The 13644-nt window shown below is 45.0% G+C and overlaps 2 protein-coding genes across 4 annotated transcripts in view; one reads left to right on the plus strand and one right to left on the minus strand.

Moving 5' to 3' along the window:
• Akr1d1 (aldo-keto reductase family 1 member D1) overlaps positions 1-13644 on the plus strand; it is a 287500-nt gene that overhangs the window by 96498 nt on the left and 177358 nt on the right. The window lies entirely within an intron of this gene.
• Creb3l2 (cAMP responsive element binding protein 3 like 2) overlaps positions 1-13644 on the minus strand; it is a 129085-nt gene that overhangs the window by 30923 nt on the left and 84518 nt on the right. For all 3 annotated transcript variants that reach the window (XM_060380186.1, XM_021638208.2, XM_021638207.2), the window contains exons 4-8: positions 12169-12256; positions 9256-9440; positions 6169-6315; positions 5055-5113; positions 3879-3947 (exon numbers count right to left, since the gene is read on the minus strand). In XM_060380186.1, the coding sequence (XP_060236169.1) occupies positions 3879-3947; positions 5055-5113; positions 6169-6315; positions 9256-9440; positions 12169-12256 (548 nt within the window). The remainder of the gene's footprint in view (positions 1-3878; positions 3948-5054; positions 5114-6168; positions 6316-9255; positions 9441-12168; positions 12257-13644) is intronic.

Raw genomic sequence — 13644 nt, forward strand, 5'->3', positions numbered from 1 at the left:
GGTCATCAGTGTTTATGCCATAGCCGTTTTGGTTACTGTGGTCTTCCAAGCAAGGGAAGGCCCTTGCGAGAAACAGGAAAGGGAGGGCAGAATGGAAGTGGTGGGAAGGCAGGCCCCACCAGAGACCATGCAAGAACAGCGCTTTTATGTATTTGCCTCTTAAGCCAAAATACATGAAATATGGGTCCTGGCTATGATGAACACACAGAGGCTCAGGAGGGGGCCCGATGGAGGCTCTTGGCAGTCAAGCAAACTAGGGTCAACCAGAGGGGTTCGCTGTTGCAGAAGTGAAAGAATCTAGATGGAGACAGGAAGATACTGCGACATTGCTTATACACAGAATGACTTATAAAAAGTCCAACTCAGAAACAAGAAGGAAAAATTGGTTCAAAGGGCTAGAGGGCTGGGGAGGGAGAGAGATGTTCATTAAAGGCTTTGAGGTGAAAAGATTCTATGAGCTGATGATGTACATCAGCTCAGTACAATTATTGACAGGGCAGTAAGACTTCTGTTAATTCTTATTTTGATCTGAAGCATTTGCATGAGAGAAAAAGAGAGGTAACCACACCTCTCTTTTTTAGGCAACCACGTAATTTACTCAACTATGTTAATCATTTCACAGAGTACACATATCGTAAATGATGACAATCAAAAACATTCAGCTTTGTCTGTCAGTTACACCCAGATAAAATTAAAGATATAACAAAAGCAAAACCCTTTCTCTGTTTTAGCCAGCGCCAATAGTCCTGACCACATTCACTGACAGTCGCTGTCAAACACCAATGTCGTGAGGTAGAGTTATGAAACAGTTTCAGATGAAGATTCAATAGAAACATATCTATGGAGAATGAGTCAAGTGTATGTTGTTCAATGAAAAGATTTTAATAAAGAATGCAAACACAAAGTGGGTAAAGGTGAAAAAAAAGAAAAAAAAAGAATAAAAAAAAGAATGTAAACTCAGACACATGAATTGTCCCAGATAGAATTATCCCAGCAGTGATAAATCCAAATCAAAGAATTTTGAAGTTTAAGTATGTATTTTGTATAAATATATATTGAACTTGACTGTGTATATGTATGTGTGTGTTTGTGTGTATGAGTGTGGGTGTATGTGTAGGTAGACAGGTAAAAGGTGTGTGTGTGTGTGTGTGTGTGTGTGTGTGTGTGTGTTCGTGCCAGAGGGTATCATCCTCAGGAGATGTCCCCATTGCTTCTTGAGACAAGCTCTTTCATTGGCCTGACACTCACCAATTACGCTAGGCAGAGCAGCCAGTGAGCCTTGGGACACATCTGTTTCCAATGGGATTGCAGACATACATCACCATATGGTTCTAACCCAGTGGGCCAAGTGCTTTCTATGTAGGCATGAAGATAACTGGAACTCCTTTAAAAGCCAGTGTGTGACAATGTGCTCTAGTTACCCTAGTACTGAGGGTGGAGAGTGATGGAGAATGGAGACAGGCAGATCCTGAAGGCTCTCTGGAAAGCCAGTCTACAGAAATGTCAAGTTTCAAGATCAGTTTGTATTTCAAAATCAGGATCATATTGTGTTTCAAAACACAATATGGAGATCAATAGACAAACATAAAGATTCCAATTTCTGGCCTCCATTCCTTCCCCAGTCACATACAAATACTTTTGTGAATCCCTCACAACATTATTTAATAAAAATACCCTGCTAATAACTGAAGAAATGATTGGAGCCCATAAGGCTGTTTCTAAACCCCTTGTGTATTGATCTATCTAGGTAATTATTAGAAACTGCTGATAACCAAATAATGAGTGTTTACATGCCTCCCCAGGAGGAGGAGAGGACCCTAGGAGGAATGTATACAAAAACTCAAAAAGAAAGCAAAGCATTCCACAGTAAACACAGGACTGTCTAAAGAGTACCACAGGCATGCTCGGTTTGTGGAAGCCATGAGATGGCTGGGGCTCTGTAGTAGGCAAACAGAGACATGGAAGAGAATCCGCATGTTAAAGATAAGAAGACATGCGATGGATGCCTGGGCCAGTTTCAACCTGTATTTGAAATCAGGTTATGTGTTTACCTGACTTAAGCCAACAAGCAAAAATTTTAAAAATGTTCAAGTCTGGTAAGGGCATGAACACCTGTAATCCTAGCACTTGGGGGTGGAAACAGGGACAAAGTTTTAAATGTTCATGATAATCAAGGAAGAAACAAACAAAGCAAAGTGCAGCCAGGTGGAGAAGCAAGGGGACCTCTTCCCAGACCAGGTCAGGTGTTCTGTGAGGCTCAACAGGGTCCTTCTTAGTCCCAGCACAGACCCGCTGAGGCTTTGCTGCACCCGTGTGGCCAACAGGAGGCCTTACAGCAGAGCCGGGACAGACAGGACACAGACTGAAAGAGTAATGTTGACGGGTTTCTTTCTGCCCCTCCCCAGCTCAGGGCCATGGCAGCAAGTGAAGAGCAGGAGACAGAATGCTAAAGAAGTGGCTGGAGTCACCTCTGCTGGTGAGAAGGTGGCCAGCTGGAGACAGGGACTCAGAACAAGAGTGGGGCTGGGCAAAGGTGAGCAGCAAAACCAGAGTCCTACACTGGGAGGCAGTTCAGTCCATCAGGTCAGGCGGAATGGCACAGGAGGATGATGCCACTGGGATGATCCTGCCTTGCAGTGTGAGCACAGAGCTGTCAGGTAAGGGCCTTTCTAGATTACCAAGGGGGAACCTAGCTGCTTCCCACTGACAGCAGTTCAACTGCTCAGCCTGATGCTACCACAAACCACATATATACAGGACACAGATTTCAAATGCAAAGTCACTGTTGAAAGCATGTGAAGAGATTTAGCTAGACCCCTTAGCCTATGAAATTTTGTGATTAAGCATTAACACTGAACCCCACAGCAACTAATTCATATTTTCTTAGCTTCCAATAAAATTTTCTCTGCTTAATTTATTGGACGTATAGTATCACTAACAGTGACGGTATTCTCCGACTACTAAGTGACACTTTCAGAGCATAGTGAGCACCGTGCGTGTCCATGAATACACATCCTGAATCAAATGTGAAGTGTCTCACCCCATCCTGACCCCTTGCATAAGAACCAAGGTTAAACCCAACAGGACCCTTCTATATTGTAATTCACAGGACTACATAGCTCAGTGATCCTGGGCAAATTCCCTAACCTCTCTGAGACCCAGACCTTGTCTCTATGATAGGGATACTCTCCACAACCTCCCATGAAAATGAGTGAGTTAGTATCTACAATGTGCCCAAAACAGTAACTGACACAGAAAATGTCACAAAAATTAATCAGTTCAGCTACAGATAAGTTTTCAAAGTGGGGCTGAAATGTAAGCCACAAATTTAAAAAACAAAAAACAAAACAAAACAAAAAACAAAAACGAGCTTACAAAAAAAACACGGCTCTCTCTTTAAACTAATAAACACAATCCTTGCTAAAATTAATGGACACTAAATCCCAGTGACCCTTTGTACACCTGTGAAACTGAGTGCTGTTTTCAGGAGAATCTGACTTAGGGACTTTATTCTGCTCCAAACCCCCCTTTAACATTTTTTGTTGTTGTTGTTTGTTTTTTGTTTGTTTTTAATCTGTGTTGTGTGGTTCTGTGCACTGAACCTAGGGTTTTGTACATGTTAGGCAAACACTTCTGACGACTGTGTCACACCCCCAGCCCACTCCTTTTAAACTTCTTTCTAACAGTCCTTGTTATGATCACCCTTCCCCTGTGCATGGTGTGGGGGAGCCCAGGGAGCAGGCACTGGCAGGTGGTGCCCTGCTACTTAGGGATTCTGGCCCAGACCCACTCTTGGTAGAATCCCCATCCCTCCCACTCTGGTCCTGGACTATGACCCCTCCCACTGGACCATGACTACTTCCTCTGGCCACACTCACCTGTTGGTGTTCTCCAGCACCTCTACCTTCTTCCGAAGCTCCAAGTTCTCAGTTGAACAAGACTCTACTCTGTGGAGAGAGCAGGAAGACACTCAGCCACTCTCCATGGGGCTACTGCTCAGCCAGGGACTTTTGGTGTCACAGGGAAAGGACTAGGGTCAGTTAGGAAGAGCTGCGGCAGTCTGAATGGAGAAGAGACTAAGAGTCCAAAGGGACAACGTGGCAGGTCAGGGCTCTCCTCAGGAAGGAGCTGGGGCTAGATACGCATAACCCCGACAGGCATTTCAGTCTGTTTCCCTGCCTCTTCCTGTGGCTCCCATCCATCACTAGATGACAGGATGTAGAGCCACCAGTGAACTGCACTCCTGGCCAGCTCTGACACAAAGCCTGGAGCTTGGGTGAAAGGCAAGCGGAACCAGAACCCAGGGCAGTGAAGTGCTGGAGCCCACATGCCCAGAGAGGCAGAGAGGAGAGATCCATAGAAATAATCTTGATTATGGATACCTGTAGGACACAATAAAACAGAAGGGGGGCCTTCAATGCCACATCACCTACACCTAAGCCAGGTCATAGAAAACTACTTGCTATAGAAACTTCTAGAACTAGTTGTAAGCCAGCCAGTGTCTTACCTCACATGCACAAATGAGAATGTCTAACTGGTGGGTGTTTTAGGGCCTCCTTCCTATCTCAAAATCACAAGAACTGGTCAGATGGAGAACTACTTTCTAAGGCTGGTAGAGATGGTACTCCATTCACACTTTTCTCTGAGCCCTCGGGCACTCCAGGGCTTTCAAAGGAACAACGGGTGCTTTCATGTGTTTTTTGCAAAAATTCTCTCTGTCCACAGCATGCATTGCAGAGTACAGGAAATAGCACAGTCTTATTTGTATCACTGAGGCCAATAGGAACTGGTTAAACAACACTGCTCCTGTACACTGAAGCTGAGCATTTCCTCTGGGGAGTTCAGAGAATTTCAAACTCTAAGGCTTGCTCAAAGAACCTGGAAGCATTCAAGATCATGGTCAAAAAGCAGTGATTGACACAACACAGTTATAGGCCGTTCCTTCCGAATATCCACTAGGGGGCAGGCAAACATTGCTGATGTACTGGATCACGACGCCAAACTGCCAGATGAGTGTTACCTAATAAACACAGCCAGTCAGTGAGCAGGCTTACTTTTTCTCCAGGCTGTCCATGTATTCTTTCTTCTTTCTCCTGCTCTCCTGAGCAGAAATCTGTGAAATGAGGAGAGGAGGGGAGTGAATTTCCATTTTTGTAAGTAAAACAGGAGTGAATGGAAACTAGGGGGCCACCTGCATGAGGATCAGCAAGGCTGGCTTCACTTACGTGGCAGACTCCCCTTTATTCAAAATGGGCACCCCTCTACCTATTGCCAACTCTGTCTCGGGCCCAGACAGATCCTGCCAACACACCAACAAACTTCTGGGTCACACAGACTGATGACTGAAATAGTTTAGAAAAGTGATGTCAGCTCCCTGGCCCTCAGCTGGCTCAAATAAATATAAAACCAGCCAGCTGGGCCTAGATATGTATAAACTGTCTGCTGGCTCTGCTTGAGGGTGAAGAGGTGCGGCTCCGGCCCTTCTTCTTGCCTTCTGCTCATTCTGCCTGCTTCCCCTGCTCCTTTTGCTGGGGTCATAGCCCTGTAGGCAACAGATGAGCCCAGGGGCTAGGTGACTACTGGAGTTTGCTTTTATCACAGACCACTAACACAGAAAACAAACTTTTGCTGGGCAGTAGTGGCATGTGCCTTTAATCCCAGCACTTGGGACTCAGAAGCAGCCAGATCTCTATGAGTTCAAGGCCAGCCTGGTCTACAGAGTGAGTTCTAGGACAGCCAGGGCTACACAGAGAAACCCTGTCTCAAAAAAAAAAAAAAAATCAAAACACACACAAAAAAAAAAAGAAAGAAAAGGGAAAATAAGCTTTTAAGTGACTCAGCATAAAACTTATATTGTTAATAAATTACACATAGAAGAAGAAAATATTAAATATATATATCATAAAAATCAAAAGGCTGAGATTAAAAAAGAACGGTGAAGGGAGATTCTTGTATCTTCTCCTGCCCCTGAACAGGCTATAATGCAACAAGGAGTGTACATACTGGTTCGAGTTCATACCCTGGTGGGTGCAAAGAGCTCGGAAAGATTGGCAGATAGTGTCTATACTCCCGAGCTGACTACAGGAAATCCCTCTATGGACACTGGGGGTGGGAGCTTGAGGGCTCAGTTCTCCTCTTTGTCACAGAAATGCTAGTGGAACAGCTCACCTTATTCTTGATTTTTCTCCGGATTTTCTTCAGGGCCTTCTCCTCAGACTTGGTCAGAGGAAGTTTGGTTGGAATAGGGTAGCCCTCAGCAATCAAGGTCCTCTTCTCTTCCTCTGTCAGGACCAGTGGGCCAGATCCCTGCAGCTTCTGTGCAGACCAGGGAGCACCAAAAGGTCAGAGAGGAAAGACCTCAGCATAGAGCGTGGAGAACCAGCCACAGAATCTCACAGCCCACAGAAAGGGACCTCTTTCCCTCTGGGTTAGGCACATAAGCTTTGAAGTAAAAGCAAAGACAAAGAAGATGCACCCACGTGGGCAGTTTGTCTATTTACTTACATGTGTGGCATGTGCTGTGTGCACATGCATGCGTGGTACATGCATGTAGAGTGTATGTACGTGTGCCTGTACATGCAGATATGGAGACTAGAACAGGACATCAGACATCTTCATCTATGTCTCTCTGCTTATTGTAGTGAGGCAGGGTCTCCCCTGAACCAGAAGCTTGCTGTTTTCACCTAGGTTGGCAGGCCAGTGTGCTCTCAGGAGCTACCTGTCCCAATGCCCCATAGCTGGTGTCAGACACAGACAGGCATGCATGGCTTGTTGTATGTGGGTGCTTGCGATTCAAACTCAAGTCTTCACGCTTGCAAGGCAAGTGTTCTGGCCTACTATATCACCTCCCAACATCCCACGTGGCTGTTTTGAAGACAAGAATTCTAAATCAAAGGAAGGCCAGGGAGGCCTCCAGCCACCATTTCCCAGGACATACCTCACTATCTAGCACACACAAAGTAACTGTTTTACACTCCACATCCCTGGAGGCTTAGGGGTAGTGCAAAATCCCCTTAGAGTTCAGCTTAATTCAAGACTTTTCCTTCCTTCCTTCCTTCCTTCCTTCCTTCCTTCCTTCCTTCCTTCCTTCCTTCCTTTCTTTCCTTTTAAAGTATTTTTTTATTATTTATTTTTATTTTATGTTCCTTGGTGTTGCATGTATGTCTATATGACAGTGTCATGGATCCCTGGAAAAGGAGTTACAGGCATTTGTGGGCTGCCTTGCGGGTACTGGAATTTAACACAAGGCCTCTGGAAGAGCAGCCAGTGCTCTTAATGCTGAGCTTCCTAGTCAGCCCTTCATTCAAGACTTTCATTGTTTATGGCCAGTTCTCTCCACACCACAATTCCTCTTCCCCTCCACTTATAGCCAAGGGGCCTGAAGTCTCAGAGATACAACAGCAGGCATTTTCCATGGAAGTTCAGGCTTCTGAGAGTCCTACCATCCCCACAATGAAGATGAGAACCACAGCCCGTCATTTAGCCCAGAACACAATGACGTGTTTCTATTAGTCACACAAGCTGACTCACTAGTGCCTAATATTCATGCTCCCTGCCTCAGAGGACTGAAAACAACCCCATCTCCAAATTGTCTTAGGATCAAGATGGGAAGACGGAAGTGACGCCCGGGAAATCTTGAGAGTTGAGCTGTGGTGTTGACTGAAGGAGCATCTGCCTTACAGAGAAAGGGGACCCTTGTGAGTGTAGGGGATGAGGGAAGGCTTAGAGTAGGAGACAAGACTCGAATGCTGCTCTCACGAGAAGGGATGACTCAACCTAAGGATGAGGAGTGTGTTCTGAGCAAAGGGCAATGCTGCACTCGGGAGATAACTGGGGACACCTCCGCCCAGAGCAGGTGCGCTCGTGACGCAGAGACAGCAAGGGGAACCGCTTAATACAAGAAAGGTATCTGGGCACATAGACAGCGAGGAAACACTGCCTGGCTGCTGGTGGGGGCAGCGGAGCGGGGAACTACCCCACAAGCGTGAAAAACGTAAGACGGTGTAGACACAGAAGGTGAAAACAATTCCAACAATCTGAACAGTGAAAGCCAGGTTCAAATAGAAAAGGCAAGAAGAGAAAGCGAATTCCTTTGTTCTCAGTAATGGTGACATTGTTAAGACCTAAAACTTACGGGGACCAGTGAACCTCAAAAGTTTCAAAATTATGCCCATAGGCTGTTCCTATGCATTCTTAAAATACTTCCTTTATGTTTGTTAGTCATAGACATTACGTGCATAAAATTCTCAAAGAATAAAATATTATGTTTAAATTTTATTTATCATAGTGTAAGCTTAGAAATCTGCTTCTAATTCTTAAGATTTCATAGAAATCAGATTCCCTCTTTAGAACAGTAAAATGTGAATTCTCTACCCCTCCTTTTTATGTGTGTGCAGGATGAATGATGACCTGTGATACTGTCCCGGAACCCTGAATTAAGGCTCCTCAACCCTCCCAGCACACACAAAGATTAAACTATGTTTTTGAGCTTTTGACCTTAAAGGACTTAATCGCAGAGAGATTTTTCTTTTCAACATTTTAGCCAAGAATGCTTATCTAAAAGATGAAAAGCATTCCCCAATACACACTAAGGAAGGATCATCTGCATTCATGGCAAATGTTTATGGAATAACTTTGAGGGGGAAAGAACAGAAATGTTATGCCTTGGGCTTCTAGCCCTAGAAAATAAACAAACAAACGGATAAAGAGTGGTCCTGCATATGAAAAGAGAATTCCTGAGATTTATAGGCAGGTCTTTATAAACATGTTCTTTAGGGTTCTTACTACCCTGCTTTGATCCTGTGGCTCCAATCCAGTGTGTCCCCCACCTGGAGGCTTGGTCCTATGTGGTACCCTTGAGAAGCGTAGGCGTGAAGAATACACATGGATGTCTTTTTGCAGGAATGACTTGGGGTAGTTACCATAGGGATGTACTATACCACTGCCTCCCTGTCTCCTTTGCATTTGTGCCCCTCCCACTCCCTGCTTCTTCTTTGTTTTTCTTCCATGCATGGACCCTCCTCTCCAGAGGCTAAGTAGATGCAGGCACCATCTTCTTGGACCTCACCACATTCGGGACTGTGCACCAGAAGAAACATCTTTCCTCCCTAACTTACTCAGTCCTGGGTATTTTGTTACAGCAACAGAAGCATGGACATAGACTTCTAACCATTAAACAAAGATTTCATAAGAAAAGATGAAAAATCATACTGAAAGGATTCCCAGCTCCCCGGGGGGGGGCACCCAGATACTTACATGTGGAGCGGTGAGGAGAGGAGATGTGGACAAGGCAGAGGGGCCCCGGGGCACGGCTCTGGCAGGGCTGGTGGCCTGAGACAGGCTGAAGGGATGCAGGCGTGGGTTAGGGCTCAGGCTGCCCTCAGAATCGCTGCTGTGACTACTGGGTGGTGTTGGTGGTAAATGCAGTTGATCCACAGAGGCTGAGGAAAAGCAAGCTCATTTCATCCACCACAGAAGAATAACTCAACACTCCAGGGTCAGCTATGCACACGTGTGTCTCCACACAGGGAGCTTGGGGTAGGTGCAGAGAGTAGGCACTCTCTGTGCTGACCTAGAAAGTTCCTTAAGACTTGACGTAGTGAGGAGAGGGTTGCCTGGTACAGAATAGGGCATGCAATAGTCCTCTTTATGTATGGAAAGGGAGAGAAGGTGAATACAGAGTAACACTTCATGGTCCTGGCACAAAACTGGACAGCCATGTGCTTGAGACACTACAAAAGGATGACCTGGGGTTCTCGTGTTTCCCAGGCTGACCTTGGACTCTGGATAGCCAAGGATGACCTGAACCTTTTGGTCCTCTTGCTCCCACTCTGTAATGCTGAGACTAAAGGAGTGCTCCACCATGCCTGGTTTTATAGTACTGGGGATGGAATCAAGGGCTGCTCACATGCTATGCAAGCACTCTCTGGTGATACAGAGCTACATCCCCAGTCCCTCCGGATTCTTTTTAGATAGTTTACACAGGTTGATATGCAAATGGTGTTAGTACTGTGCAATTTTTTGTGTTTTTTTTTTTTTAAACAATCTTTTAGGAAACGGCCAACCTGAGAGCTGTCGTGGAATTCTTGGAGAAAAGGCCCCTTTGTTTCTGGAGGAATGTGCCTGGCGAGGTCTGCAGGCAGGAGGCCAGGCATTCCTCACTCAGAAATGCTACATCCACCATTAGACAAGTGAGTAGTCACAGGAAAAAGAAATGAGGGTACAAGGTGCCTTCTACCCCAAAAACCTTTCCTCAGGGCACATTACCAGGACTGAGAGCACCCCATAGGTGCTGGGCTAGCACCTCCAGTTGGAATGAGCTTCTAAGGGGAGATTATTACCTAGGTTCTACCTGCACAAAGACCCTATGAGCTGCTTCTCCCTCCCCCTCTCCTCTGCCAGCCACTGTTGCTAAGGGAGATTACATTTGAACTCCCTCGCCTAAAGCCCCTCCTAGGGCCCCAGCTTCATGTAGCATCTCTGTATCCACAGGGCTCTCATGCTTTACAAGCCTGGGTAGGCTGAGTATGCTCCTTCATCACATCACATTCCTTCTTAGAAAGTAGGCATGCCATAAGAATGAGCCAAGGTTTCCCCTGCATCACGAATACACAATACTGTGTGTTAAAAATAAAAATATGCAAACGCAAAAATTCAGAAATCGGATTAACCTACTGGAGAACCCAGATGAACTCCCAAGGATGCCAAGAGTTCCTCTGCCTCTTGGCCTGGCATATGCTAAGCTATGCTTTTCTCCTTTCTAAGCAGGGGGTATCCCACAAAAGAGAGAAGCAGGCTGACAGGAAAAGCCTGCCTGTCTGGCCACAGGTGCCTCAGGATCAGATTTCTAAACATCATTTGAAATGTTGCTCTTAGGCTGAAGCAAGCTAGCCTGCGTAGAAACTTTGATGTACACAAGGATATTCAATTTCTTTATCCAGGATAATGAGGAAGGATTGCTGTTTCTCCTCCAGTGACCCCAGATCCTGACGCCACCATGGGGATCTATTGTTCGGGTTCTGACACTTTGTGAACCTCATCACAACATACTAAAAAGAACAAGATACATTTGGTAGTGGTAAACAGCCATAAAGATGAAAGAAATTGCTTGCAGCAGACTATAAGGCTCAAAGGTATGAATGCGTGCGGGCCGCTCGATGCCAAGAAACAAAAGCTCAGTACAGATGCAGATGCTAGGGTATTACCTTTTATCTTCTTCGTAGCTAACAAAGGGCCAACCCTGATTCAATGCTCTCAGATCCAGCCCTGAGCCAGGTTCTAAAGGCACGAGGGTAAATTATACTCCAGTGCTCATATACAATGTGTGTTCTTTTGCACACTATGGCACACACAACTTCTTTCTAATGCAGTAAACTGTACATCTACACACGTGTTGAACATGTAAATAAAAGGAGGGTGCAGCGCCAACGACACAGAATTGAGAAGAGTGGGCTCTGTTCTGTATAAAAGAGGAGCTGGCAGCGTCCTGTGACCTCCTGAGGTGGAAGGTCTGGGTCCTGGATCCCAACTCAGTCTCATGGGAGAACATAGAGGGGCAGCCAGAAAGAAAAAGAAAAGATGTAGAGAATGAACGAAAAGTAGACAGCTCCAAAGATGGCATGATTGGGTTCTAAATGAATAACAAGAAGCCCAGAGAGGTGTATCTTCTGGGCCATGAGCTTTACCAAGGAAAGGAGTTCGTCCCAACTATCTATCATCCAAATAGAACAGCTATGAACATACTCTGGTTGTGTACACACATTACAACGTCATTGATAGAGGGTTAACATTCAAGTTTCAGTTAACACAGTGCCACCGTGGACTGCTGTGCACCTGTGGCATGCTAGCGGGTTTACACGAGGAGGGCATAAGGACAAATGGATTTCATCATGTGCACACCTGTCACAGCGGTCAATAATGAGTCTAAAGACTCATCCTTGGAAAGCATCAAACCACACTAACGCTTAGCTGAAAATAAAGGAGATAAGATATAGAGAAATAATTTTATCATGTAACTGTTCAACTTTCAAAATATTTCTTTGGAATCAAGACTTTTAAAAAACAGAATTACTTCATACAGCCAGCTACCTCTGTAATCCTATACTCTACTGTGTCTGCTCTCCATTACAATGAGCACCTGGAGTATGAGAGGGAGGGTGATGAGCTCACCTTCTTTAGGAGAGAAGTTTAAGAACTGATCCACTTCATGAGGCTCCAACTTAATCTTAGGAATAAGTGTCTGGCACGAGGAGTCCACCTGGAAAAGGAATTTCAAACACGAGTGTTTTAACTTAGTAATGGCCTTTACAAAACGGGGATATGTCTGTGGCCAGTACAGAAAGGCAACTTCTCATAGCCAAACCTGGGACCTGCCAACTCTAGTTAAAATCCAAGGCTCACTGTTGTTATGATGAAGAATTTTATTGTAAAATATTCTGGAAAAATGTCAAAGAATCCCAGGTCCCCAGTTTGTCCTGCAATAGGACAATGTGCCTCAGGGTATATGCTATCCCTCCAGACTCCTCAATGACTGATAATATCTAACTATAAGATACCCATAAGGGAAAGCAGGTTAGGATCAAAGTGCTAGGTACATACATACTTCAAAACCAACCACAGCCTGAAGAGGTCGCTCAGGAGTTCAGAGCACTTGCTGCTCTTCTAGACCTGGATTTAGTTCCCAGCACCCACACAGTAGCTCACAACCACCTGTAAACCCAGTTGAAGGGGCTTCAATGCCTCCTTCTGACCTTAGTGATGTATACACACACACACACACACACACACGAATAAATCAATTGAGCCAAAATCTTGTGTAGCAAGGAGACTATATAGATCTCCAAAACCTATCCAGGACCCAGCTAGATACTGAGAAAAAAAAAAAAAATCAAAACTGCAATGCAGATCTCCTTAAAGAGGAGGCTGCAATGTGTTTTTGCCTCTCCCAATATGTTACCTTTTCAGGACCAGACAGACACTGCATCTTCCTGATAGGATTTGTAACTACATGGATATTTCTGGACCCACTGCAACTAAGACCTTCTGACTGGAAGATACACAAGCATGATTCTGGTTCATGAGCAGACACCCAGGTTAAGGAGGAGTACAATTAATTCTACATTCCACAGCCATGGACTTAAGGAAGGAGGGGACTCCTGCCTTCCTATGATCTCCACCAGTAACACAGCATATGTGAATCAGCAGGCAGGAGATTCCTGGATTGTGTAAGAGCAACAGTGTTCCATAAAAGGAAGAATCCTTCTAGAACCAGCATTCACACCCACAATGGCAGTGGGTGATACAGACGCTACAATAACCTCAACCATTCCTCTCCCACTGGAATGAAAATCAGTGCCATGGGCAACTTCTGTCTTTTTACTATGGATATTCATCAGTGTTTTTAATTTCATAGTGGCAATTAATGAAAATCAGCTTTGCTACTGCTTTTTCTGCACAATGCTTTTGAAAGTTGTCATAATCAATGTTGATAACAAGTAATATATTCTTGATATACTCGTGCATACATACACACATGAATGCATGCATACATATGTAGCTATTCTCCCTCAAATACATGTATCTCCTAGGATGCCTTATTGTAGGCCAAAGAGCTCTACCTTTTGAGCTCTATATTTATAAGGAAGA

The sequence above is a fragment of the Meriones unguiculatus genome, chromosome 3, assembly GCF_030254825.1.
Source record: "Meriones unguiculatus strain TT.TT164.6M chromosome 3, Bangor_MerUng_6.1, whole genome shotgun sequence".
NCBI classification, from domain to species: domain Eukaryota; kingdom Metazoa; phylum Chordata; class Mammalia; order Rodentia; family Muridae; genus Meriones; species Meriones unguiculatus.